Here is a 27,909-nt window from a genome sequence, read left to right on the forward strand (position 1 = left end):
TTTTTAGACCAAAAATATAAAATTTAAGTGATTTTGTGCATAAAACAAGCAAAAAATCTGCCAATGGGGTAAGCAAATTTTTCTTGAATTTTTTCTTGAATTTAGTGTTTAAGAAAAATGTTCACGATTTTTTTTGCTTACCCCATTGGCAGATTATTATTTTTTTTGCTTGTTTTATGCACAAAACCACTCAAATTTGATTATTTATTAAATTATTTTCTTGGGTCATTTTGCTCATCAAGAAAAAGCATCTTTTTTTGATATTTTTACTGAAAACAAGACAAAAATACTAAAAATGTTTTTCTTGAAAATCATTTTTTGCAGTGCTTAAAAGGTCATAGGTTCAATCCCAAGGAACGCATATACAAGAGGTTTAGGTTTATTAAAGGATTAGTCCATTTTCCCAAAAGAAAAATCCAGACAATCTACTCACCACCATGTCATCCAAAACGCCGATGTCCCTCTTTGCTCAGTCGAGAAGAAACTATGTTTTCTGAGGAAATTGAGGATTTTTCTCATTTTAATGGACTTTAATAGAGCCCAACATTTAATACTTAACACTTAACAGGTTTTTTCAACGGAGTTTCAAAGGACTATAAACAATCCCAAATGAGGCATAAGGGTCTTATCTAGCGAAACGATTGTCATTTTTGACAAGAAAAATAAAAAAGATGCACTTTTAAACCACAACTTTTCGTCTAGGTCCGGTCCAGCGCGACCTAACGTAAATGCGTAGTGACGTAGGGAGGTCACGTGTTACATATATAAAACACACATTTGCGGACCATTTTAAACAATAAACTGCCACAAAGACATTAATTAGTATCAGTTGACATACAACAACGTAGGAACGGTCCTCTTTCAACACACTTGTAAACACTGGTGCGGAGTTTCGCGTTCGTCCTCTGTGACCTATTGACGTCATGACGTGTTGCGTGGGGTCAGCTGGCGCATCACGACCGGATCTACATGACGAGAAGTTGTGCTTTAAAAGTGTATATTTGTTATTTTTCTTGTCAAAAATGACAATCGGTTTGCTAGATAAGACCCTTATGCCTCGTTTGGGATTGTTTATAGTCCTTTGAAACTCCGTTGAAAAACAACTGTTGAGTGTTGAGTTGGGTATTGGATGTTTGGCTCTATTGAAGTCCATTAAAATGAGAAAAATCCTGCAATGTTTTCCTCAAAAAAAATAATTTCTTCTCGACTGAAGGAGGAAAGGCATCGGCATTTTGGATGACATGGTGGTGAGTGGATTGTCTGGATTTTTCTTTTGGGAAAATGGACTAATCCTTTAAGTACTTTGTAAGGGCGGATTTTGAATAAAAGCATCTGCCAAATCCGTATGTAAATGGGTTATTGGCTAGTATTATGAAATATAAAAGACTTACTATAATATGACTATTCAGTGTCTGTTAAGCTCTCATATTTTAAGTATCATCATTTTCCTATTCAGTTTCAATTCAGGCTTTTCACAATTTTGCATTTTTGCAAAGCAGCTTTCTGTAGTAGTAAAGAAGACGGTTGATACATTAGGAAAAACAAAAAGTGATGTGAAGATTTATAGAATACACGGTTTTATTACACAACATTGTGACAATAAATAATTATCCCTGTTTTGCTTTTTCAGGTTACAGACTATTCTGAGCCGTTTTGATGAAGTACTGAACTCTGGGAACATGGCTCTCAGTCTGAGTCAAGGTAAGTTAGCTTTAGCATGCTAGCAAGCATTGTATCTTGCATGTTTACGTCACTCATCTGTGGTTTCCGCTTCAGTTACAATGCTAATATTAGGCTTTGTAATGTATTTAACTGCACTACTGACATGATAAGCCTTTGACATCTGAGCCCAGAGCTGAAACTACATTCATCTGAATGCTAATCCTCGTGTTTTGGTTTGTCGTTAGCATAAACTTCTACTTGAGGGTTAACGTCAACCTAAAGTGATTGGTTACTGTGCTGGAATCTAAAAGGGGGGAATGGTGTCGGACTTCCACGACCTTGGAAATCTTGATGTGTTTGGCATATGTTGTATAATGGGAGAGCCGGATCTCTCTTCAGATCACACTGTGCTGTTCAACATTTAGTTGTGGTTTGGATTGCTAGCAGTATATTAATGTGTTTTGCAGTTTGTGTGTATATGTTTAAAAGCAGCATACTGTTGTTTGTTGTTGTATTCAGTGACATTATGAGGTTACACGTTTTTATTGGGTCTTTGGCTGTCGTTGGCTATGTGCTGCTGTTTATGATGCTGCGTGCATTCAAATCTCTTTTCTTGTTAATGTTGTTTAGTAGTTTGCTGTTGACTTGTCTCTGCTCCTATGGATTTTAGCTGAATAATTATATTAGTTTTTTGTGTGTTTGAGGTAGAATATATTGTATGAATAGATATGAGTTTCAGATGTTATTCATTTGAATAATGATCATCTAATTGACCCAAGTTATTAATTGTCATGGCTCTTAAAATATGTGACCCTGCCTGTGAAAACCTAGCTAACGTAATTTTTGCCATTTGCTGTTTTCTACATAAAATTATCCTATGTAATTTAAAAAACATTCTGTGAAAATATAACCTTGATGTCCTTGATTTTGACTCAGTAAGGTCAAAGATTGAAATTAAAGTGAAATTAATGCAAACTTTGATGCACCGAATCTCAAAATTAGAGACTTTAGGTGCATATTTGTCTTCATAACATTGAGGCTTCACCTATAAAACAGCATTCTTCCTCTGCACGCATCATCAATCCCTTCATAGTTCAGCACATACCCCTCTAACCGTGCATTCACACCAGATGCGGAAGAGGCGACAAAAACTCGCTATTCGCGTGTAGATGGACGCTTGAACATTTTGAGTTTACTCGCTTCATTCGCGCATGGAAGTTGCGTGTGAAATTCTAGTCATTTGAGACATTCACACGTGAATTTGCGTCATGGGAGGGGCTTATATAGCTCAAATTGAGTAAGCTTAACAGATTGTTCAACCTCCTCACTCACTTTCTTCCAAACAAGATCCTTTTAATTCCTGTAAAAGTACGAAGATGTCTCATGTAGCGATGAGCATTGTCCTCCATTGTTTTTATTTGTTTCGCTTCCTGTAATCACAATACTGCTAGAGCAAGCTCCTGATGGTTTAATGCGGCGCAAAAATCTGCTAAAGCTCAGTTTGCGCGGAACGCACCATCCGTGCCACGCCTTTCGGGCATTCCGCGCCATTTGCATTTACCACGCCGCAGGACTTTTAGTTGCGTTTTTGCATTGACTTAACATGTAAATCACTCGCACTTGCCGCCTCTTCCGCGTCTGGTGTTAACGCACACCAGTAAATGTTTTTGTTATCGAGGAGCTCAGATGCAAAAGCAGCTAAATGCAACCTTTGTCAAAAATGAGATAATGGCACATATTATACGTTCATCAGATACCTTCTCTTCAAATCCTGGCCTCGGGCAATTCAGAAATGCTGCATTGCTGGAAAATTGATGTGGCGTTTACTGGATTTGCCAACAAAGTCCTCTAGGTGCTCGTAAGAGATTGACATTCAAACTTTGGTCCCTTGAGGACTGAGTACTTGGACCTGAATTCAACTCGAATGTGGCAGTTATATGGATTACAGCGCCCCCTAATTTGTGGTTCAGTTTCTTAATTTTTACATTTTGACTTTTATCACTTGCAATGTTTCTAGTTGCATCTTTAGTAATTTTGCAACGGTTTACTATGACTTGTCCAAAGAAGTGGATTGTTTTTGCCAAAAAAGCTTGCATGCACTTAGAGGGTTTTGCAGCGAATGACAGTCACATTTGTTAAAGGGGACATATCATGAAAATCTGACTTTTTCCATGTTTAAGTGCTCTAATTGGGCTCCCAGTGTTTCTATCGACCTATAAAAAGTGAAAAAGAACAACCCAGTAACTTTGTTTTGGTGAACCATTCTCAAGCATTTGAAAATATAGGTTATTGAAATTTGGCTCCCCTGTGATGTCAGAAGGGGAACATACGGCCCCTTAATCTGCACGATCCAACCACGCATTTACCCCAAAACAGCACATTTTTGCTAGAATTTCACATATGTACTCTGGGGTCTCCAGAGACTTTTTGACATCTTCAAGTCTTTTGAAATGTCCCATTTAAATGCCAATGAAATGACTAAAGTTACACTTTTTTTTAAATAAGGCATCTCCGTAATTCCCTAAAAAACCTTTTTCATGCCAGTAAATAGAAGGGTGATTCTCACGAAAACTTGGTTTTAAAAATGTCAAGCATGAAAATTGCTTAAATTTACTTTTTTCCCACCAGACATTGAAAAACAAAGTCTGGAGTAAATGGGAACATTAATTTAAAAACTTTTACTTATCATTTAACACTTTTTGTAACATAATTAAAAAAATTTGTCCTAAAAAATCTCATTACCGCAACAGTCAGAAAACATCAACACTGACATATTTTCAAAATGACATGACAAACCTGAAAGAACATAATTTGGAGATTCTGCACATGCATTTAAAATCAAAGTATTATGCTTCAATTAATTAAATTAACATTTAATAAGCATCTGTTGCGGTAATGATAATCAAAATGTCGTGTAAGCATTCCGACAAGACGATATTTCAAATTAACTGTAAAAAAATGAACTTACCTGGTAGCCATCTTGAAGTAACTGGTCCATGTGCTTGGTCACTCAAAATCAAACTTTATCAAAATTCTGTATGTGTGCTTAAACTGTTCTCAAAAAGTGTTGCTGAGGATGAGAACATCAGGCATGGACACAAATCATTTTCCTAATTTTTCTTCATTATTATTATACATGAATATTCAGTAAATATTTTTTCTGTCATCTAAAGTAGTCTAGCAAAACATCCATTTATTTTTTTTTCTTAATATTTTTGTGTTAATTTGATTAAATTACAACATAACGTATGTTCAAACACAGCCGGACACATTGCGGTAATGAGAATTTAATCAGAAAATGAGATAAAATTTACCATTATAAATTCTTATGTTGAAATCACACATTGTGCAAGGTAGAACACAGTATTGTGTTAATTCTGATGCTTTTTAATGTTACTATATTACACATTTTAAAGCTAAAATCATTAGTGCCGTGGTGTTTCAATGGTTTCATGAGAATCACCCAGAAATGACTGAACCTAAGCCTAAGAGCCTGATTCAAAAAATGCTCATTTACTAGAACACATGTCAGATGCACTTAAAGAGTTTTCCCCCTCAATTATTTTCTCATTGTCTATAATAATTATGAAACTTAATTTTTTATCATGTTGCTGTGGATGGGTACATGGATCAAACCACATAAACATATTGATCGTTCACACCAACACTTTTCAACAATGGTTCTTATTCGGTATTGGTGAACTTCCAAAAGTGTAAACTGATTTTCGTTCTTGGCTGTGTACCACAAGATGTTTCTTGCCAATTTTCGATATAAGAACAGGAAGGGGTCGATCGCCATGTAGCCAGCTTCCTCGTCAGTGTTATTTTAAATCTGGCAAAGGAATGAAAAGTGGACATTCAAAGACTTTTTTTCTGTGCCAAATCTGGGTTTGCCAGCAGTCGCTGTGAGGAGAGGGTTATAGAGAGAGAGCAGTGCCTGTCACGGCTTTACTCTGACACAGCGTGACACAAAGAGAGAGAGAGAGAGAGAGGAGAGGGTGAAAGAGCCACTTCTCAGACGTGTTGCAGCCATGTCTGTTGGTGATGATGGAGATGGTGAGTTGGTTGTATTAAATCAATATTGTATTTAGTTTGGATGATTATTGGTTGTGTGCAGTAGGCTTTTAGTATACCTTACACTTTTTTGTTGGAGTAGCTTAAAAGTGCTTAAAAAAGATGTTTGTGAGAGATTTTGGAAAGTGCAAATTTTATATAAGGTTTGCTTTTGCAAAAACAGATGCAGATATTTCTGTACTTGCTTGATGAAGTTAAGTGATATTGTTTTTTTCTTTGATATTCGTATTGGTTTCTGCGTCAGGGGGTTTTGTCCTTTGGGAATTTAAGCGTGACCCTGTTTCTAGGGCATCTCATTGCTGCTGCTACCCATTATCAGACTCTTCGGTTTTTGCCCTCGAAATTGAAGTGCTATAAATGAAGTGGTCTTTAAAAGCATTAGAGTACTTACGCTCCGAGTATGTTCTGGTGAACGTATGGCACAAGCTGCTCGCTGTGTGTTTGTTTTGCAGTAAACGGCTTCACTCCTTGCCCTACGTAATCCATAAACCAGATTAAATGGCCAGTGAGGTAACCGAATGAACAAAGTGGCTCAGACGTCAATATTCTTCAACATGCACTGGTAAATGCAATAACCCTATTATGTCCCTGCAAGTGACAGATATGGCTGTCAGCGAGTATGTGTGTTTCCAGGTCAGTCTTGGTTTGGAAATGTGTCAAAATGTTGTGTCTAGTAGCGGTAGTCAGGCAATATATGGCCGTTTTGGGATTTATCAGCCATTAACAGTGTCTGCTTGGCCGATGGACTGAAGCATCAGACGTCTTGTGTGTCAGTTCAAAAACAGCTTTGTTAATGGGTAATACAGATTTACATGTGGGTGTCTTAAATGAAGCTTTTAAATATAATTTTAAGTATGTTTTCGTAAATAAATGTAGTTTTTTTTACCCTTTCTGGATTTTGGGTAGACAAACTGGAGCCATACAGGCTCATGGGGCTTTTAATATTATTATTTTGATCTCACCTGATGTGGGCTGCTTTTGTTGTCATGGAAACGGCTTTCTCTGTCTCTCTTGGTCTCTCTCTCTCTATGTCTCGCTCTCTCGTTCTCTCTTGCTCTCTCTCTCTCTCGGTCCTTGCCTTTTCTCTCTTGTGCCCACTTTTTTGTCTCCAGTTTCCTGTTGCTGTTTTGTTCTGTTTTTTCTCCCTCATGCTCTCTTGATCTGGCTCGCTCTTCCCTCATCATTGGCTCGTTCTTGTTGGATTGTTGTTCACGCCCTCCTGTCTGAACAAAGGGCGTGTTATGCTACTATGCTAATAATGCTAAACACATACGCAGGCACACAGGGCCCATTCAGCTCCGCTAGTGGGGTCAGCATCCATAATGTGTCAACGCAGTCAGCCTCTTTGGCATAGTTATCGACTCACAATGCCCACAAACATGCTAGCATGCATACAAAAAATCGCATCTTAGCTGTGAAGCTGTATTTTTTATTTTTGCATATTTATTTTTTGCCAGTGTTATATCATCAGATAGTTGGATGCTAAATAGCTTAGCTTGAGTTCCAGACTAAAAAGAGACCATTTACATGCAAGAAGCATCCTCAAAGCTCACTGGCTGGCTGTCGATGATGTCATCACTCTCCTGATTGGTTTCTTTGGGTTTTGCGAAGGAGGGGTGGAAAGCACTGAGCAAAGTGCGAGGGAGTGATGATGGAGGAGGCTGAGGGAGAAAGGAGGTGAGCGGGGGAAGGAGCGAGAGACTAATTGAAAGAGAGAGAGAGAAAAGATGCCGACCAGCTTTTGGGTGGCGGTTTCTGTAAACGGTGTTGTTGTATGCCTTGCTGATGATTCGTCTATTAATATTTTGCCGCCGTGAGAACTGCTGTCATGTGAGCAGCGTCTTGGGTGTTGCCTCGGATACGAGAGAGAGCCACGCCCGCCTTCAGGCATGAGGCGCCTCATCTGCAAACGCATCTGTGATTGTGAGTGCCTTCGCAAGAATGTACATATTTTAATTGATGTATGTTAGCATCGAATGGTAATGTTTGCTCTCGCTTTCGAGATTTTAGTTGTTTTAAGCACCCGGGTACCAGTAGATGAGATAACCGGGCCGTATGCGTTTTTCTAGCCTTTCTGTTATCGCTAGAACCGCACATTCTTATCTTGTGTGGGTGGATTTGTGAAGTCTCCGAGTGCAGGCATGGCTCTTTGTCTGTGTAAATGTTTTAAGTAATTCGGATTATAATGTTATACTTCCTGCGTTTGCTATTGAGTAATTCATAGGCCTGTAATAGGTACTGGTTATGTGCTGGCCATTGATTAGTAAAGCTGATATTGTGGTAGGGATGTAATCGGATATAAGCGCTTTGGTTTCATTGATGCTCTTTTTGTTTGTTTTATAAATTGTAACAGATTTCCTTTTTGTTTGATATTGTTCATATTATTGAACCACATGAACAAGAATACAAGACACTTCTGGTTTGTAAGCTGATACAGAGTAAATGTGCCTTTGCTGACCCTTGTGCAGTAAATCCAAAAATTATTTAACCAAATTTTTTTACTGGGGAACTTAGTTTATAACTGGCATTTAACCTCAAAGCTATTACTGATCATGGGCAAGTCTCTTGATGTAAAATTTTACATCTTAAAGCATTTGGCAGAATCTTTTATACAAAGCAACGTATACTGCATTCATGCTATACATTTTTTTATTTAAAGCCACAGGACTGTGTTCCCTAGTTATCAAACCCATGACTTTTGTGCTGCTAACTCTGCTTGCTGAGATAAAGGAGGCTGCTCCATATTTACCTCCATTAAGTTGAGATTGCGGTAAGGGATTTATTTATGTTTTGGTTCTTTCAGATCGTAGTTTTGACGATGACGACTCTGTGGATGGCAGCAGGCCGTCGTCAGCTCAGGCTGCGTTTAAAGTGCCCAAAGTACCCAAGAAACCTGCGGAGTCTGCCAGCAGCTCCAGAAGACCCAGTGCCCCTGGAGCTCCCAAAACAGGTAAAACACCCCAACACACAGATCCACTTTAATTCATTACTTGTACAGGTCACTGTGTTCCATGTGTGGTGTGTAGATTAATGTTTTATACCAGTGTTAGTCATTAGCCACATGCGCCTCGACAAGCTTTAATTTGTGGCTCGTAAATAATACGGTGATATGATCATGCAGGCATGTGCTTTTTCTGTCTTTTGTGCTCCGGACGCTAATTTTGTTAGAAAACCATACGCATTATATCAAGACGCACATTGATAAGCGTGTCCAATCGTATGCAGCGCTTGCACAGAGCAATTGTCATATGACATCAAAGTACCGTGAGATCATACGGCTTGTTATGCTTTCGAATTGCTCTCGCGGCACAGTACTGTCGTTCTGCGCAGTGCTGCATAAAATAAAGAGAAAGGTGACCCCTTAGTGGTTCAGTGGGCACTGCATATGCATTTTATAAAAAGGATTAGCATTAAAATCCAGTTTTTGTCATTTAAAGGGTTAATTCATCCAAAAATGATGTCATTAATGACTCGTAATGCTTCGTTTACAGTCTGAGGGATTAGGACATCCGCGACATGCACACTTGCACACCATTTTACATTTTAAAAAATACAGCAATACCAAAATACAAACAATGTAGAATAGCGTTAATACAGCGTGCGTCTCCCTCAGACTGTAAACATAGCTCGGGTGCACCAGATAACATGTCAGCAGCATCGTACGTCAGCAGCATCACTAAATTGTGGTTAATGTTGATTTACAACAGACCCGGAAGAGAAGACAATGCTGAATAAAGTCGTCATTTGTGTTGTTTTTGGACCAAAACGTATTTTCGATGCTTCAACAAATGTACCGTACATAAATATTTAATGGAGGTTCAGAAAGCTCTCGGACTAAATCTAAAACATCTTAAACTGTGTTCCGAAGTTGAACTGAGATCTTACGGGTTTGGAACGACATGAGGGTGAGTCATTAATGACCTTTTTTTCATTTTTGGATGAACTAACCCTTTAAGGGAAATCATCTTGTCTCAGTTACAAAATGAGGTAAATGATAAAGAATGATTCGCCCTTGTTGATTGATAAGCAGGCATGCTATTTATGACGGATGTAACTTTTGATACTTTGCGGTAAAAGCGGCTTTCCTATTCACTCTGACTTATCAATGTGGCTCTCATGAAAAAAATAGTGAAGATCACTGCTTTAGACTTTGATAAAGTTTTTGTTAAGCAATGTGAACATGCAATGTTAAAATTAAAACAGTCAGTCTAAAAACATATCACAAAAATATGATTTATGAGTTTTTCTGGCTGCGTTTATTCATTTCTGCAGTACCTCCAAAATCTGATTTTGTGTTGATTGATGGCTGAGTTTACAGGCTTGTGATTGATGGTTCACTGATCAGACAGTCCAACTCTCATATCTGTTTCTGTAGCTTCTCAGGGAGTCCAAAATAAAAAAAACATTTGAAGAATGAAGACTTAAAGTATTTATTTCCAGGCTTTTGCCTTTTGCCAAATCCTTTTTGCCTTTGAGTCATATTTATTGCTTTGAGTTGGGACTTGTGCCTGTATTGGATCAATGTCACAAAAATTGCTTATTTTTTTCCACTATTTGAGGAAAACAATGAGTTGTACTTTCAGTGTGTTTTAGTGATATTTAAGGCAAGTACTATTAGTACTGTTGCTCATGCAGATTTGAACAAACTCTTGACCGTAAGTTTTAGATATTGTTGTTCAACCCATCCCACGCTGTTTGTTCTATGGACGTGATACTTTAAGGCTGGATTAACACTGCAGATCTTGATGCCCAATTCCGATTTGTTGACTATATCCAATTTTTTTATGACCTGCTTACATTATCTTTTAAAAGCACCTTAAAATGTCTGCATTTTCACAAATATAAACAAATATAGTATCATATCCGATGATTGAGGCCTGAAACCAATCTGAGAATATAAGAATCTATTCACCCTTTTCTTGCTTACACATTTGTGGATCATATCCGATTTGTGCCACATGAAGAGTCACTTCAAACATGCAGTGTAAATGTGGCCCATGTCATATATATATATATATTACAGAGAGTCACTTTCCTTACTTTTAAAATGATCAAGTGTTTTACCTAGCAGTGTGTAAAGGGTTACAAAATAAATAGATTTATATTGAAGGAGTACCTAAGCCATTTAGACAACCACCAGAATACCATAAAGACTTGGCAACCACTTAAGTAACCACATACCTTGGGATACTGCATAGCAACACCCTGGCAACCACCCACAATGATGATGCACATGTGTTTCATATAGCAAAGACACTTTAAGAGCAAGAAGCTTTTACAAACACCCAAACATTTTTAATGTGTGATTGGCTCTTTGTATCAGCACTTCTTGATGGATTGACATTTGTGCTGAGGTTCACTATTGGGTTTAGCTTTCAGTTTCAAAAAGGTCTTACCTGAGTGCTTTAAATGTTTTTTTAAGACTGTTTGACTGATTCTTGAAGCTTTGATGTGGCCACTCCCACTTCAAGCCTTAAGATTGATCTTTCAATTACATCGGGACAGGAAGTCCATTAGGACTGAGACACGTTAATGCATAGGTCGAGTTTCCTGTCCTGTAAGACATTAGCAGCCTGTGAAGGCTTGTTTTACCTGTTCAAATATTCTACGTCTTAGATTTCATTTAGTCTTCAGTTCACCATTTACATAGAAATGCATATAAACACACAGCATCCCTCCCTTTTGGGGTAGCAATGCAATTGTTGCCATGGAAACACATCATTGTGCTCAGTTTCTATGGAAATGACTGCAACTGTCAGTTAGTTGTCTCTTGGTGTGATTGAGAATTTGAGACACACCCCTACAGAAGTTGGAGTTGGATTCATCCACATACTGACCATGAATAAATTGAACTTTCAGTGTTTGTGTGTTTAAAAGATGTGAACAATGTGTGTTGCAGGTGTCTCTAAAGAGGGGGCAGGTGCTGTGGATGAAGAAGATTTTATTAAAGCGTTCACAGACGTCCCCACTGTTCAGGTAAGACGCAGACTCTTGCATTTAAATGAGGTGTCACTGAATTGCTTCCTGTTTGCATCTACTTCTTACTTTCACAAGTTTAATGATTTTTGATCAAAGGAAGTTTTTTTATGTCTTTCTCATCTCTCTCTCTCTGCCTGTCTCATAGATTTACTCCACACGGGACCTGGAGGATAATCTGAACAAAATTCGTGAGGTTCTATCCGATGATAAACACGACTGGGACCATAGAGTCACCGCTGTGAGTACAACCAAAGTCCCTCATGCACCTCTGTATAGAGCCCCTCCCACAGAGAACCATCTGTGTTTATTGGTTGATGATTGGTTCTTTAAGTGAAAGGCAGGACTTCCGTCACCACGTACAACATGAATAAACTTAAAGGAAATCAATATTTTACTATGTTCTTACCTCAACTCAGACAAATGAATACATATTTTTTTCAATGCGTGCAATTAATCTTTGTACAGCGTGTCATGAATGTGTTAGCATTTAGCCTAGCCCCATTCATTCCTTAGGATCCAAACAGGCATGAATTATGAATCCACAAAACACTTCTATGTTTTCCCTATTTAAAGATTGTTACATGAGTAAGTATGGTGGCACAAAATAAAACGTGGCGATTTTTTTAAGCAGATAAAAATGAGAACTATATTGTATGGTGGAAGATTACTTAGTTTGCAGCACTTCGCCCTCGGCATGCAGTAACATCACCACTACTCTTCCTCTCGTTCAAACTTCTGTCAATGTTACAGCGTCTGAGATCGAAGTGCTGAAAACTAAGTGCTCTTTCGCCATACAATTCCTTTTTTATTCGCTTAAAAGATTGCCACGTTTTTTATTTTGTGCCAGCATACTTACTGAATACTTTAAAATAGGGAAAACATGGAAGTGTTTGGTGGCTTCTAAATTGATCCCTGTTTGGATCCTAAGGAATGAATGGGGCTAGGCTAAATGCTAACACATTCACAACACTCTGTACAAAAATTAAGTGCACACATGGATTAAAGATAGGTATGTATTCATTCGTCTAAGTTGAGGTAAGAACATTGTAAAATGTTGAAAAACTGTGTTGTTTTCCTTTAAGTATTTGACCCACTCCTCACTCAAAGCGTGACGCAGTCTCCTTATTGCTTTGTCAAGCTATTGAGTCTCCTGAATAAATATTTGGTGAAATGTGGTGGTTGGCAAACAGTATTGGTGTTTCCCATGAGAAACAGTCAAAGTTCAAGAGGTGATGACATTGGGTTGCACTAGACCTAAAGTCATCTTTGTGATAACCAATTGGGCTTTATTTACATTTTGGGAAATTTCACTTTCAAAGGCTTGAACATAAAAAAAAAACATGTAAGCCTTAGACTTCTTTCAGAGTTTTCTGGCTTTTATGTAGTTTTGCCTATGCATTGTCATTCATCTATGGTAAACCCGCTCTGATGTGGTCTTACCCCTCACCCAGCTGAAGAAAATCCGATCGCTGCTGGTTGCCGGAGCAACAGACTATGATTGTTTCTACCAGCACCTGCGCCTGTTGGACGGGGCGTTCAAGCTGTCTGCTAAAGACCTGCGATCACAGGTGGTGCGAGAGGCCTGCATCACGGTGGCGTAAGTGTCAAATCAGCATCTTAAAATCAGTTTGTTGCCCTGTGTGTGAAATCCAGGCTCAAGTCTTATAATCTAATTATGAGATTTGGAGCATCAAGGTTTGATTTCAGTCTTTGACATGGCCTTACTCTGTCAATATTAAAGATAGTAAGGTTAAATGTTCTTTACATTTACGTTGGATGATTTTATGTATAAAACAGTCAATTACAAAAAGTACTTGAGCTTGGTTTTTCATATTTATGGATGAACTATTTATTCATTGTACGCTATATTTGTGTCTGTGCAGACACCTGTCTACAATATTGGGGAATAAGTTTGATCATGGAGCAGAAGCGATTGTTCCTGTGCTCTTCAATCTCATCCCTAACTGTGCCAAAGTGATGGCCACATCCGGCACAGCGGCCATACGCATTATCATTCGGGTAAGAAATGCCGCCACGAGTCCATTCTGTCTGACTGTGCTTTGTCCGTGTTTTGACTTCATATGTTTTTTGCTTTTTTAGCACACTCACATCCCACGGCTGATTCCTCTCATCACTAGTAACTGCACGTCGAAGTCTGTGGCGGTCAGAAGGTGAGATGCCAAAATGTTGCTATGCATTAGGATCACAGCGACATGTGCAATGTTGTTTACAGGAAAACAAACACCACCGTTTTTCAATATTTTACTATGTTCTTCTCAACTTAGATGTATTAATACATACCCATCCCTCTATGCGTGCACTTAAACCCTGTACAGCGCGTCGTGAATGTGTTAGAACTTAGCCTAGCCCCATTCATTCCTTAGGATCCAAACGGATGAATGATGAATGAATGACACTTTCATGTTTTCCCTATTTAAAGACTGTTACATGACTAGTTACACAAGTAAGTTTGGCGGCACAAAATAAAGTGTTTTTTTAAGCAGATTAAAAATGAGAACTATATTGTATGGCGGAAGAGCACTTAGTTTGCAGCAGGTCGACCTTGGTGCGCAGGTGTAGCACCCAACCTGATTTTTCTCTCTGTCTTCCAGGCGCTGTTATGAGTTCTTAGATCTTCTGCTGCAGGAATGGCAGATTCACTCTCTAGAGAGGTACACATACAACACAACATCCCTGTAGAGGTGTTGACAGGCCAACACTTACAGTACCTAACTGTGCTCTTACTCTATGTGTCAGGCATACAGCAGTGATGGTGGAAAGCATTAGGAAGGGAATCAGAGATGCAGATTCAGAGGCTCGAGTGGAGGCCAGGAAGTGAGTTCTGCCATCTTGCAAAAAAAAATGAGTATCATATTACATGCATTTTGCTGTTGTTGTGTTGTATTTCATGTCTCTCTCTCCGCCTCAGGGCGTACTGGGGTTTGCGGGCTCATTTCCCCGGGGATGCAGACTCTCTGTATAACTCATTAGAACCCTCCTATCAGAAGACGCTTCAGTCATTTCTTAAGAGCTCGGGCAGTGTGGCGTCTCTCCCTCAGTCCGATCGCTCGTCCTCCAGCTCTCAAGAAAGCCTTAAGTATGAATATTTCACTCGTGTCATTAACCAACAAACCATCAGCGAACAGTTGAACAATGAAAGTTTTGACTCTTTTGGTTTTCTTTCTTTCCCCAGTCGGCCACTGTCAAAGTGGTCAGCTACTCCTGGCAGAGGTAAGAGATAGTATTTGGTATTTATTTGTCACAGGTTCACTAGGAAAAAAGTAGCGGTTGTTTTTTTCTGTGCGTAAAGACCAAGATATTTTTTCATTCTTTTGTTTCTTGTCTAGTGCCGGCAAACTCAAAGACATCTGGATCTCCAGGCTCTTTGCAGCGTTCTCGTAGCGATGTGGATGTTAACGCGGCCGCAGGTGCCAAAGCGAGACATGCCGGAAAGACGGTAGGGGCGGGGCGAGTTCCGACATCGTTGGCCCCTGGATCGTACGCATCTCTTGGTAGGAGCAACGTGCTATTCTTGCATGATATATTAGCAGAAATGTGGTATACGTCTCACACCGAGCACAGTACCAACCTGCATAGAAAAATTCTTAAAGGATTAGTCAATTTTCTTAAAAAAAAAAAAAAAAAGATAATTTACTCACCACCATGTCTTCCAAAATGTTGATGTTTTTCTTTGTTCAGTCGAGAAGAAATTATGTTTTTTGAGGAAAACATTCCAGAATTTTTCTTATTTTAATGGACTTTAATGGACTCCAACACGTAACAGTTTTAATGCAGTTTAAAATTGCAGTTTTAAAGGACCTCACGCAATACGTCATCACGTCAAGAGGTCACGGATGACGAATGAGAAACTACGACCCAGTGTTTACAAGTGTGTTGAAAGAGGACCGTTCCGACGTTGTTGTATGTCGAATGATACTAAGTAATGTCTTTGTGTCAGTTTATTGTTAAAATGGTCCGCAAATGTGCGTTTCATATATATAACACGTGACCTTTCCACGGCATTACGCAATTACGTGAGGTCACGCTGGCACGTCACAGGACCGGAGATAGACAAAAAGTTGTGGTTTAAAAGAGCATATTTTATTATTTTATTTTTCGTTTCGCTAGTTAGACCCTTATGCCTCGTTTGGGATCGTTTAGAGTCCTTTGAAACTGCAATTCTAAACTGTTAAGTGTTGGGGTCCATTAAAGTCCATTAAAATTAGAAAAATCCTAAAATGTTTTCCTCAAAAAACATAATTTCTTCTCGACTGAACAAAGAAAGACATCGGCATTTTGGATGACATGGTGGTGAGTAGATATCTGGATTTTTTTTAAGGAAAATGGACTAATCCTTTAAACTCTTCAAAAGTAACGTGTGGGAGTGTGGTTGTTTTCATGTGTAATTTTGTGGCGAGTGTATGTTTGTGTCTTTCGTTCTAACCGGTTTGCTGTGCTCCTTTCTCTCTCTCCGTCTCTCTATCTCTCTCTCTCTATCTCTCTCTCTATCTATCTCTTGTCTTTGGCTTAAGATGATGCCTCTGATAAGGATGGTAAGATCATCTGCCATTTGCTCATTCATTCTTCACCTCACCTTCTCTGTATTTCTCTTCTTGCTTGCCACCCCCACCTTCTCTTAGTCTTTTTATATTGGTCTCACATAGCTCGCACATTATGCTGGTATTATTTGAGTCAATGACTTTGTATTTTGGTGTGTCCATATCGAACTATGCCTAGTGTTGAAGTAAACATGTTGTGAGTCCAACATGTTTTGCTTCTATATTGTTTATTCTGTATTTCAGCTTAAAACAACACGTTTAATGAGAAAAGAACAAAGAGTTGGCAGCCGGCCGTCAGACAGATGCAACATACAAGACCGCGAATACTACAGATGTTCTTTTTATTTGGGTTTATGTAACAGGTGATTGGATGGGGGGTAAAACTCAGCCATTGGCTGAACTATCTTTACATAAGCAAAAAAAAAGTTATTATGCTTTGAATGAAGACCGTGAGGACTGAAACAATACAAGCAAACAAACAAATATGAATAATTTACAGTGAGGTCAGAAACGTGTTTTAAGTAAACAGGGTTAATTTCGAATTCATGTTGACATCAATAAATAGGTGTAGTTGTAGTTTCCATGCTTTCAGGTATAATCAAAACCCAATATTTTTCATATACAATGGGTGGAGCAGCTTTTTGTGTGTAGTGTAGTGCTGCTGTTTCTCTCTGCTGGTGATTAGTGGCATTGCAAGATGGCTTTCATCTTGTGACTCCTTTACTGATCTGATACCCCTACTATTCTCTCCATTTCTTATTCATTCATCTTTCCTCTAATTTGAACATTCATTCTTTCCCATCACTGGACAGGTTCTGTTGACAGTCAATGTTTGAGTGGATGTGTTTGTGAGTGAATGAGACACAAGACCATTTCTTGTTATTACCTATATCATTTGAGCTTTATGATTGGCTTGTTTACCTCCAGGCCGATTAAGGACTAAGCAGACTTTATCTACGGCATCCAACATGAGCAGCAGTCAGGTTGACTCCAGAGGGCGAAACCGATCAAAAATGGCATCCCAGTCACAACGTAAGTACCTGCACACACAAATAACTCATCCTGTGGGAATCATAAGCTATAATTATACCCATATATATATATTGCACTGTTGTTTCAATTACAAATCGCACCATCAGCATATCGTACTAACTTGACACATCTCTCATGTAAGTGTAAATGAATGTCTGTAATGAAACTTAATACTGTCAGCAAATTCTCTTCAATAGTTTATACCAGGGGTGCCCAAACTCGCTCCTGGAGGGCCGGTGTCCTGCAGAGTTTGGCTCCAACCCTAATCGAACACACCTGAATCAACTAATTAAGGTCTTACTAAGGATACTAGAAACTGCCAGGTAGGTGTGCTGAAGCAAGTTGGAGCTAGACTCTGTAGGACACCGGCCCTCTAGGACCGAGTCGTGGCACCCTGGTTTATACGACAAGGCTGTTCCTCCTATGCAGTACATTTTGAACTATGCATCTTTTGTGCTCTGATCAAACTTACTTCAACTATATTTAAACTTTAGCCTACTTACACAAGAACAAGAAGGTTAACCGAATGCAAATAAAGTTTGGCATCGCTTAGTGATGGAAGAGAGTTGACTTATCTAAGGGCTGGACACACCAAAACTTTTAAACGCGGCTAAAAATGCCTTGAGGACGCCGAATGCCAGCTGTTTTTCACCCGAGCGCTTTGGTAGCTGTGACACTTGAGCTGTGAGCCGGTTGGTTGCTGTGCTAATGTCCCGCCCCTCCTCCATTGTGATTGGATGGCCGTGTGAGAACTGACATTGACGAGCGGAGCTTTTCACTCAAAGTTGAATCTCTTTTAAAGAAATAGTCTATCCTTTTTCCATATTAAACTATGTTATTACCTTAACTAAAAAGAGGTATGATACATACCTCTATCATCTTAGTGCGTGCACTTCATCGCTGTGGCGCACGGTGACACTTTGATAGCATTTAGCTTAGCCCCATTCATTCAATGGTACCAAACAGAGATGAAGTTAGAAGTGACCAAACACATTAACGATTTTTCTATTTAAGACGAGTAGTTATACGAGCAAGTTTAGTGGTACAAAATAAAAACGTAGCGCTTTTCTAAGCGGATTTAAAAGGGTAACTATATTGTATGGCAGAATAGCACTTTTGGGAGTACTTCGACTCGCCTGAAAAATCCGCTCCCCTAAAAGCTTTGGTGTGCACGCCCCCTAAGGGTGTCAACTTTAAGATTTATATCAGATGTAATTTGATTATTGGGTAACACTTTGTTTGTATCAGTAAACATTAGTAAAATACATTAGCTAACATGAACAATAACGTTTTCAATGAATGTTAACAGTTACAAATCTTTAAATTTATAAATGTATTAGTAAATCTCGAAATTAACATGATCTTAACTCTTTCCCCGCCATTGACGAGTTATCTCCTCAATTAAGAGAAAACGTTTGCATAAAAAAGTGTGCCTGATGAATTTTTATGTTAATTTGCAATACCACGATTATCCACTAGATGGCCACTTACCCAATTTATGAAAAAACTGAAGCCAAAACATTATTTACTAATTTTAAACTCTGTGTATGTTTCGATAATCATTCTGAATCTGATCTCTAGCCAAATTTCTTCACAGAAATGCACTTATTTCAGCTTTTTGCTTAATTTTTTTTTTTTTTTAAGAAAAAAAACATATTTAGGAGTTTATAAGCAGAGAAAAAATTGGATGAAACTTTTTTCCCGTTTTGTTTGTTTGTTTATTGTTTGTTTGAAAGCAGAGGGTCTGTTATTTAATTTGATATATTTGTATGTTAAAATTTTTTTAGAAATAAATGTTCCTGGAAGGCATATTGTGAAACTATTGTGAAAATCACAAAAATGCGGGTGGGCAACTTTTCAAAAAAATGGCTGGCAGGGAATGAGTTAAAAGATTAATAAATGCTGTAGAAGTATTGTTTGTTGTTAGTTCATGATAGCTCATGCATTAACTAATTGTTAACAAATAAAACCTTATTGTGAAGTGTTACCCTTACCAATATTTTTGTTTTGTTTTGTTTGTTTTCCCAACAAAAGTGATGTCATTGCTTACAGAACATCATTCAGGTTAACTCTTTTCCCGACAACTTTTTTTAAGTATCTAGCCAGTTGCCAGCATTTTTTTTATATTTTCACAAAAGTTTAATGCATTCTTTAAATATATAAACATGCATTATATCAAGTGGAAGAACAGACCCTCTGCTTTCATACAAAATTGTCATTTGTTCCCATTTTAACATCCCTCTAATATGGGTAGGTTTCTTCAAAAATACAACATTTTGAGCAAAAAGCTGGGGTAATTACATTTTTGTGGGGGACTTTTGTTGGAGATCGGATTCGGATTATGATCAAAACATACACAGAAGTTTTTACTGTTTTTTGATCAGTGGATGCAGCAGTGTTTATAAGTTGTGTAAGAGCGCCATCTAGTGGATAATAGCGGAAATATGGATTGCACGTCACTGGCAGGAAAGCATTTTCTCTGTTTGACAAAATGTCTCGTCAATGGCGGGGAAAGAGTTAGATGGATTTTACACACGATGGTCTAACAAAAAGTGTTATTGAGGATTCAGGTAAACGTACAAATAGTTAATTAAAATGTACTGCACAGTAGAAATGCCCAATATTAGATATCATTTTATAAAATAGGGTAAGCATGCAGTGTAGTGTGACTATAAACACAGCGTCCCTGACTGCAAGTGCGTGTCTGTCAGATTATAAGGAGTCATCCCGCTGTAACCCACAGCTCCTCCAACTGTTTCTGTGCCTCTAGGTTCCGACGATTCCGATTGCACGCCAGGTACCCTCGTCTGACATGTTGGCGAGTGTGTTAGTTCATGCAAACGTGTGTGAGAGTTTGCGTGCAAGAGTTTGTATGTTTTCAGTGCCCTGCATGTTGTGTGGTCTTCACTTGGGTGTGATGGTATCAGTCCATTTCTGCCTGCAGGCGTGTAGACACAAACAGACGCATCAGTTCAACCGTGTGTGTGTGTATGGGGCGGCCTCGACTGCTAATACATGTTTGAAACATTACAGTAAAGCAGTGGGGGCGCATTCATGATGTCTTTCATTTGTCCTCATGGTGACTGTGGAGCTGTTGCAGGGCTTTTTGAATCTATGTGCGCGCCGTCTCAAACTGTTTTTATTTGCAGGCTGATGGTTTCAATCATTCGTACTGTGTGTGTGCATCACACCACATTTACTGCATGTTATTTACCCCATAATGCATTGTATCCGTTTAATATGCTGTTCCTCCTTTCAACCAATTGGCCACTCGGCCCCGTCCCGTTCCCTAATCCTACCCCCTCATTGGCTCAGGATCACAGTCTGCTACCCCTGTTGGTGGTAAGATTTTCAACATATTTCATCTGTCACTCATTCTCTTGGTGCAGTCACTTTCATCCTGTTAGAGTCTTACCTTTGTTGTGGTTGAACAAGACAGGTTTTTCCCATCAGCCCACACTTTCTTCACTGCATGGAGGGTGTGTAGCTTTGCTCACTCTGGATGCCCTAACGTTTGTTTTTTTTGTTTGAATCCTGTGCGTGATTCATGCACAAAACCTCACGGCTTATTGAGTGAGGAAATTGAAAGATTTGGTAATTGGCGTGTCAGAGTGCAGCGTGGGCGCTTTCATCTGTGTTTGTGTAGTCTGTAGTCAAAGAAACATTTTCACTTCACCATAAACACCTCATTCTTCCCTTTTGGTCTCGGCATAGTAAAGATCACAACACTAGCACTTATTTCACAATGTCTGTGTCTGTGATTGTTGTTTTTGTGTGGTATAGCTGTCTGGAGTAAAATAAATGCGACTGTAGCTTTGAATATTATTAGGTCAGTAATTTTATTTGTGTTTGGTGGACAGTCATATCTGTGTGTGGTGTTTAAAGGGACACTCCACTTTTTTTGAAAATATGCTCATTTTCCAGCTCCCCTAGAGGTAAACATTTGATTTTTATTGTTTTGGAATCCATTCAGCTGATCTCCGGGTCTGGCGCTAGCACTGTTAGCATAGCTTAGCATAATCCATTGAATCGGATTAGACCATTGGCATCGCAAAGAGTTTTTCCAATTTAAAACTTGACTCTTCTGTAGTTACATTGTGTACTAAGACTGACAGAAAATTAAAAGTTGCGATTTTCTAGGCAGATATGGTTAGGACTATAGTCTTATTCTGGCGTAATAATCAAGGACTTTGCTGCCGTAACATGGCTGCAGCAGGCGTAGTGATGTTGTGCACTGCCCGAAAGTAGTCCCCTTTGTAACTTTCAATGGCAGGGGACTATTTTCGGGCAGTGCGTAATATCACTTTTCACGATGTAACTACAGAAGAGTCAAGTTTTAAATAGGAAAAATATCTAAACTCTTGGGATATTTTTTGCGCGATGCTGGTGGTCTGGTTAGATTCGGTGGATTGTGCTGAGCTATGCTGGGGGTGCTGGCGCCGGACCTGGAGATCAGCTGATGAATGGATTTCAAACTGGTAAAAATCAAATGTTTAACTCAATGGAGGGGCTGGAAAATGAGAATTAAAAAAAAAAAAAAATGGAGTGTCCCTTTAAGTCATATAAGTGAATTGTGCTTGTGTGCATCAGGGTTGTGCATCATTTAGAAACAAAAAGCATTTTAAATTTCAATTCCTGAATTTGATTTAAGATAGAAAACAGGATGCAGAATGGTATTGTAAATTAAAAATGTACAATCAATATAAAATTGAATACAAAGAAATAAATATAACCAATTTAGTGTTTAAGTAGGCTGTAGATTGTAATTATTAACATAAACTACAGCATAATTAGCGCATCATACAAATGATGTAAGCTATTCCAGGCTTTTCCTTTCCGTGCATGTATACATTTTTTATATATATATTTCTAAATACTAGATAATCAGCAAATTTAGTTACTTAAAATTATTTGAAACATTGTGGCAAACATGTTGTAGAGATTTATGGCAAAATCTGAATCTGGTAATTGTTTTGTCAATGAATATATTTCAATATCAGTCATAAATAGGCATAATTAAATACTCTGTACGAGACTGTTTAATTTCTTTCAATTGGAGCTTAAGTTTCGCTAGTCTTATTCTAAATGCTAAATTCTGAAATTTGCTCAATCCTGATGTGCACACAAAAAGTTGTTCATCAGTCTATCAGTCTCACAATTTTTGTCTTTTTGTTCTTTTCTGTATGTTTGCAGCGGGTTCTCGCTCCGGTTCTCCTGGCCGGGTTTTAGCCAGCACAGCTCTGAGCACGCTCAGTACAGGAGCTCAGCGTGTCAGTGCAGCTCCAGGCTCTCATCGTCGTAGTCGGATCCCACGCAGTCAAGGCTGCAGCCGAGACTCCAGCCCCACACGCCTATCTGTTGGTAAGCACTCATGTCTGAGATCATGATGATTCACATCTCTTCAGTTAGAGTACGAATCCTGATGGGTGGAGTCAGAGTGCCCATCAATTCTGTAGGATTATAGGATACTTGCCTTGTTTATTTTACAGTGTTGCAAATTTCACGACCTTCACATAAAGTCACATTCGTTCTCACCAAAACTGAAATGTTCTTTTTCAATCAAAGCTCCATCAAACATCAGCCACGTCTACAATGGATCAAAAGGAGGTATGTTTTCTGTCATCAACGCAGCCATCCCATTAAGATAATTCATGTGCTTGTCTGAACTGGGGCTGTCATCTTAATGGGTTTCATGCTGAAGATGGCTGCGTGTGCTCCGTGTAACACGCTGCTTTGGGAAAGCAGATCATGCTGTCACATTAACCTGCTGGGTCTTCCCTTGTATGCTGTGATGTTAAACCCCACAGCTTGGTGCTGCTCTTTGCATAAATAAATGGCTGAAGTCCATCTTGTGAATGCAGATGAACAATGAACAATAATTAAAAGACAGGATTTAAGAGCAAAGAATCCAGTCCTGCCACCTCCCATGTATTAACATTCACCCTTTAATTCCTACCCCTGCAAAAGTCTTTCCTTGTCTGTTAATTTCTTATCTATTGCTTTAACTACAAATTCATGCATGAGCTTCAGAAGTTAGTACTAATATTAATCTTCATATGATGTCTGTCTTCCTACTGTCTGTGGGGTTCCCTAGGGTTTGATATTGGGCCCCCTATTTTTCCTTGAACAGAACATATCTCTGTTTTCATTTTATTGCTTTGCAATTGTGTCAACGTAATGGTTTTGGCCTTTCTTATTTCTCCAACTTTTTCTATCTTATATGATATATTCCTTTCTGTTCCTCTATATCTTCTTCTCTATGCTCTCTTCTTGGTATGTTTCACTATCTTGGGGGTGTGTCAGTGAGGGGTAGTCGTATACCACGTCCTAGCGTGAGTCAGGGCTGCAGTCGCGAGGCCAGTCGAGAGAGCAGCAGAGACACCAGCCCTGTGCGCTCCTTCACGCCACTCGGTGAGTAGCCACGCCCACCGTTTCATCTACCAGGACCAATCAACTTCAGCAGTGGCCTATATGATTAGTCAAAATCATGCCATGTTCAAATGTCACGTGATTTGAAAGCGGAAGGCAAGCTTTTGCTACCAAATAAGAATGATGTACAGTGGCCCAGCATCACTGCTACAGCACATTACCATTTTATTGACTTGTAAAATGGATTACCAGTGATGTAATGACCTCACTTGGTTCAGCTTGGTCAGTGCCATGTTTTGTTTGCCTCATTTCTGGCTGTGAGCATTGCCGAAAAGCATCATCTAAGGTGGTCTTCAAATACAGCACACCAGAGAAAAAGGCTGTAAATACCAAGACCATAAACGGGGAATATTAGAAATAGCCATTTATTGAAGTCATCAATCTGGCAAGTTATCTCTCTACCAAACACCTGGCGTTTAGAGACCACTTGCCAGTCAGTTCCTGATGGATAAACAATAGTCCTACTTTTTTATATGTGCTTTTTGAAAGAAAATCATTACCCAGTATGGCAAATAATGTGTAATGTTATTGTATACATCATTCATATTGGGATTTTCACATTTATTTTAAGTGCCCAAATGAAGGATGAGGATTTGAACATTTAAGAACATTTAAGGCCTCTGTAATTTTTGGTACGATGCATTTAATACCCAATTTCTGTACTTAAAGCATACAAAACTTTGTTCACTTAAGCAGAACTGGACTTGTACCATTGAGCACTGACACTTCAGTGTGTGTGTGTGTGTGTGAGTGTGTGTGCCACAGTGGTGCATGTGTGTGGTTGGTGATGGCACTTTCTCACCTTACTTCTAATTGGGAGTTTCTCTGGTGAGGTCTAACACTGGCGTGGTTATTTTTATGTGTGTGTGCATTCTTGTGCGTGTGTGTGTTGCAGCATCCCGGCATTATTCGCGCTCAACTGGTGCTCTTCATGCTCCAGATGCCTTCGGGGCAGCAGGTGAACTGTTACCCCAGCCAGCACTGGCCTATTCTCAGAAGCCTTTGTTTAAAGTCACTGTCAAACATGTTTCATTTCATTCTTTCGCTTCTTTCAGTTTAGCTTTCATTGGACCTGCATGCTTTTAGTCATCATAACAACCATTTTTCCACAGTATCTATAACGCATATAACAACTCTAGTGATACCCAGCAAATAGCTGCAAATGTAATGGGGCATACACACCAAATGCGAGTTCAACGATATTTGCGCGAATAGATTACATACAAAGTCAATGCAAAGACGCGACCAGACACATCCTCGTGCAGGGCGCTACGAATGTCACGAAAACACGTGCTATTCGCCTCAAACGCGCATTCGTCAGGGTTTCAACGGGTCCTTGAAATCCTTGTAAGTTTACATACATAGATATACAAAATTTACATTCTGGAAAAAAATCCATATAATTCTCTGTGTAGTGTAGGATAATATCATAAAAATTCTAGACTTTTTAAGCAAACATGCTAAACTGTTCGCTTTAAATGCTTATATCTTCTGTATGCGAATGTTGATTCATACCAAAATGCTTTATTGCATAATTGTGTTTAACACATGAAAACGTCTCGGGTTACGTGTGTAACTGTTGTTTCCTGAAAAGGGAACGAGACGCTGCGTCTCCCTTGGCATACTTCTCTTGCCATGCGTCCTTGTAATGCCGTCTTTGGCAATATTTCAGATAGCTATATACTTTCTGGCTCCCGTGTCACCCTGCCTTTGTCGTTAAGCCTCACCATTGGTTGAATTTGATATACACATTCAGACGCACTTACCCCTAGAGGCGCCCCCAAAGTGTCACCGCAGTGACGCAGCGTGAGTTCCCTCGAAACGGAACTGTAACAATGTATCTTAAAAGGTAACACGATGTAATGTGTACATTTAGTCCTTGAATTTGAGGGTATTGGACCTGGAAAGCCCTTGAAAGGTCCTTGAATTAGAAGTTAACTAAGCTGTGGGAACCCTGATTCGTGCAAGTTGAAAAATTCTACTGAAACAAAACATTCGCATGACACAAAGTTAAATCCCGTGAGTAATGTAGATCGAGCACCGCGATGCTACGCGTTTGGTGTGTACGTAACATTAGACAACATGACATCAGTTTAAAGATGAACATTGGCAACATTAAGTTCAGCGAATTAAAAAATATTTAAAAGGTGCATTCAGTCATTTTTGGTTATTGCAAAATCCTGAAGATATTGGGACTTTAAAAAAACATATGGAAACTTGCATGAAATTAAGACTTCAGTTATATTAATAGCTGTTTTTATTGTACATGAAGTGGGTCATCTATTGGGGGCTGCCATGTTAAGATCACATGACCAGCCATTAAGTACTACTCAAACTCTGCTGTTATTAGACGCTTTCATTCAGAAAATAGGTATTACTGACTGTTCTTAGAACAGATAAACAGTTGCATTTGTGAGCTCAACATCAAGATGCTGACGTAAACAATAAAATAACTGAGTGCACCTTTAAGAGACAGAACAAAATGGAGTTTGAATGAGAAAAGAGGAGCAAATGAGACAAAAGCGAATTTAACAGGGTTGTTTGGAAAAAAGAGAAAATTAAATATATATGTTAAAAATAAAATTGAAAGATACTGCTTTGCATTTGAAGCTTTTTGCTGTCAATTCAATTAGATTCAGTTGTGGAACATGGGTTTTTATTGACACCTTACCTGTCTTTTTGCCTCAATTAACCCAGTTTTTCCTTAGTTCCTGTGAAATGTATTGTTTATATGGGAATTTATGTTTTTCATCAATGTTATTGACTGTGATTATATATTTGTTTCACATTGTCTAGTGTAGGTTTCTGTATTATTTGTGGTTGGTTTTTAGTTTTGGTTAAAGCAGCAGAGATGGATGTAAATATTACTAAGATCAGCGCATGCAACTTTATTTTTGGTGTGCATGTGGTATTTGTGCATGTGTGTGTTTGTAAAACGTGTGATGTGTATTTTAGGCTCTGGGTTGGGTATGTCTCAGTCCAGTCGTCTCTCATCCTCAGTTAGTGCCATGAGAGTGTTGAACACGGGATCAGATGTGGAAGAAGCTCTGGCAGATGCTCTGGTAAATAATACGTACATTTACACACAGGAACTACCCAACATTCACACCTAAAGTCCTCATATGGTTACACCACATACCTACATCAAGTAAATTCTTTGGATAAGATATACAAGACAAACCAATAACACCAATACCTATACAGTGATAACAAGGGAAATGTAAACAAATAAACAGGACCGTACTAATATATGAACCTAAGAGAATCACATTGTATTATGTGCTAAATTGTCTGTCTTTAACTCATCAATCATGCTTTAATCTTTGGCTTTGTCAATGCTGCCAGCTATTAGGAGATATGCGGGGAAAGGTTAGTGTGTTTGGCTTTCTGTCCGCTTGTCTGTGTCTCGGCATTAACCTTGAAAATTCTTCCAAAATGTCTTACTTTTTTAATGAATTCATTCCCGATTAATTTATATTTATTCTTTTATGTTCTTATAAGCAGAAGAAACCTGCTCGGCGGCGATACGACAACTATGGGATGTACTCGGATGATGATGCAAACAGCGACGCATCAAGCGCATGCTCCGAGCGTTCCTATAGCTCCCGGAATGGCAGTATTCCAACATATATGCGGCAGACTGAGGATGTGGCAGAAGTGCTGAATCGTTGTGCTTCTTCAAACTGGTCTGAAAGAAAAGAGGGGCTGATGGGATTGCAAGGGTTGCTGAAGAACCAACGCACTCTTAGGTAACATGCAAACACATACAAATATATGAAGAGTTTGGTTCCAAAACCAATAAATCCATTTTGACTAATTTGGGTAAAAATGTGTTTACCTATACCAAGTAAGTGACAAGATGGACATTTTCTGTTACAAACTTCTACATAGCATCTTTAGGTTATAATAACTTAATCCATAATTTGATTTTCAAAGATTTATTATAAAAACAGATTATTTTTTTCCGTAAAATGCAATTAATCTCTAAAGGTTTTTTCAAAATGCTATAAATCTATTGAATCAATATATGAATGTGCAGTTGACTAGTGGTATACACTGATTTAAAACTTATATCATATTAAGAACACTGTCATTGCTGCTGTCATCCTTGGGACATCATTGCTGAACTTTATTGACAGCGATCAGCTGTAAATTGTTTTGGTCCTGCTCGATT

At 38.8% G+C, this 27,909-nt stretch overlaps 1 protein-coding gene across 50 annotated transcripts in view; it reads left to right on the plus strand.

Moving 5' to 3' along the window:
• The window catches only part of clasp2 (cytoplasmic linker associated protein 2), a 58,522-nt gene that overhangs the window by 14,832 nt on the left and 15,781 nt on the right, over positions 1-27,909 (plus strand). For 2 of the 50 annotated variants that reach the window (XM_055218848.2, XM_055218859.2), the window contains exons 7-29: positions 1,631-1,701; positions 8,540-8,686; positions 11,636-11,712; positions 11,861-11,953; positions 13,167-13,312; positions 13,599-13,734; positions 13,816-13,886; positions 14,328-14,387; positions 14,473-14,550; positions 14,645-14,812; positions 14,909-14,946; positions 15,063-15,227; positions 16,248-16,268; positions 17,202-17,306; positions 20,077-20,103; positions 20,622-20,648; positions 22,500-22,667; positions 22,872-22,913; positions 23,610-23,717; positions 24,631-24,693; positions 26,691-26,797; positions 27,081-27,104; positions 27,237-27,484. In XM_055218848.2, coding sequence (XP_055074823.2) covers positions 1,631-1,701; positions 8,540-8,686; positions 11,636-11,712; positions 11,861-11,953; positions 13,167-13,312; positions 13,599-13,734; positions 13,816-13,886; positions 14,328-14,387; positions 14,473-14,550; positions 14,645-14,812; positions 14,909-14,946; positions 15,063-15,227; positions 16,248-16,268; positions 17,202-17,306; positions 20,077-20,103; positions 20,622-20,648; positions 22,500-22,667; positions 22,872-22,913; positions 23,610-23,717; positions 24,631-24,693; positions 26,691-26,797; positions 27,081-27,104; positions 27,237-27,484 — 2,190 coding nt within the window. Of the gene's footprint in view, positions 1-1,630; positions 1,702-7,430; positions 7,660-8,539; positions 8,687-11,635; positions 11,713-11,860; positions 11,954-13,166; positions 13,313-13,598; positions 13,735-13,815; positions 13,887-14,327; positions 14,388-14,472; positions 14,551-14,644; positions 14,813-14,908; positions 14,947-15,062; positions 15,228-16,247; positions 16,269-17,201; positions 17,307-20,076; positions 20,104-20,621; positions 20,649-22,499; positions 22,668-22,871; positions 22,914-23,609; positions 23,718-24,630; positions 24,694-26,690; positions 26,798-27,080; positions 27,105-27,236; positions 27,485-27,909 lie in introns of those variants that run through there. The other 48 variants (XM_055218849.2, XM_055218860.2, XM_055218852.2 and 45 more) reach the window with 44 other exon arrangements.

The sequence above is a fragment of the Misgurnus anguillicaudatus genome, chromosome 20, assembly GCF_027580225.2.
Source record: "Misgurnus anguillicaudatus chromosome 20, ASM2758022v2, whole genome shotgun sequence".
Classification (NCBI taxonomy): domain Eukaryota; kingdom Metazoa; phylum Chordata; class Actinopteri; order Cypriniformes; family Cobitidae; genus Misgurnus; species Misgurnus anguillicaudatus.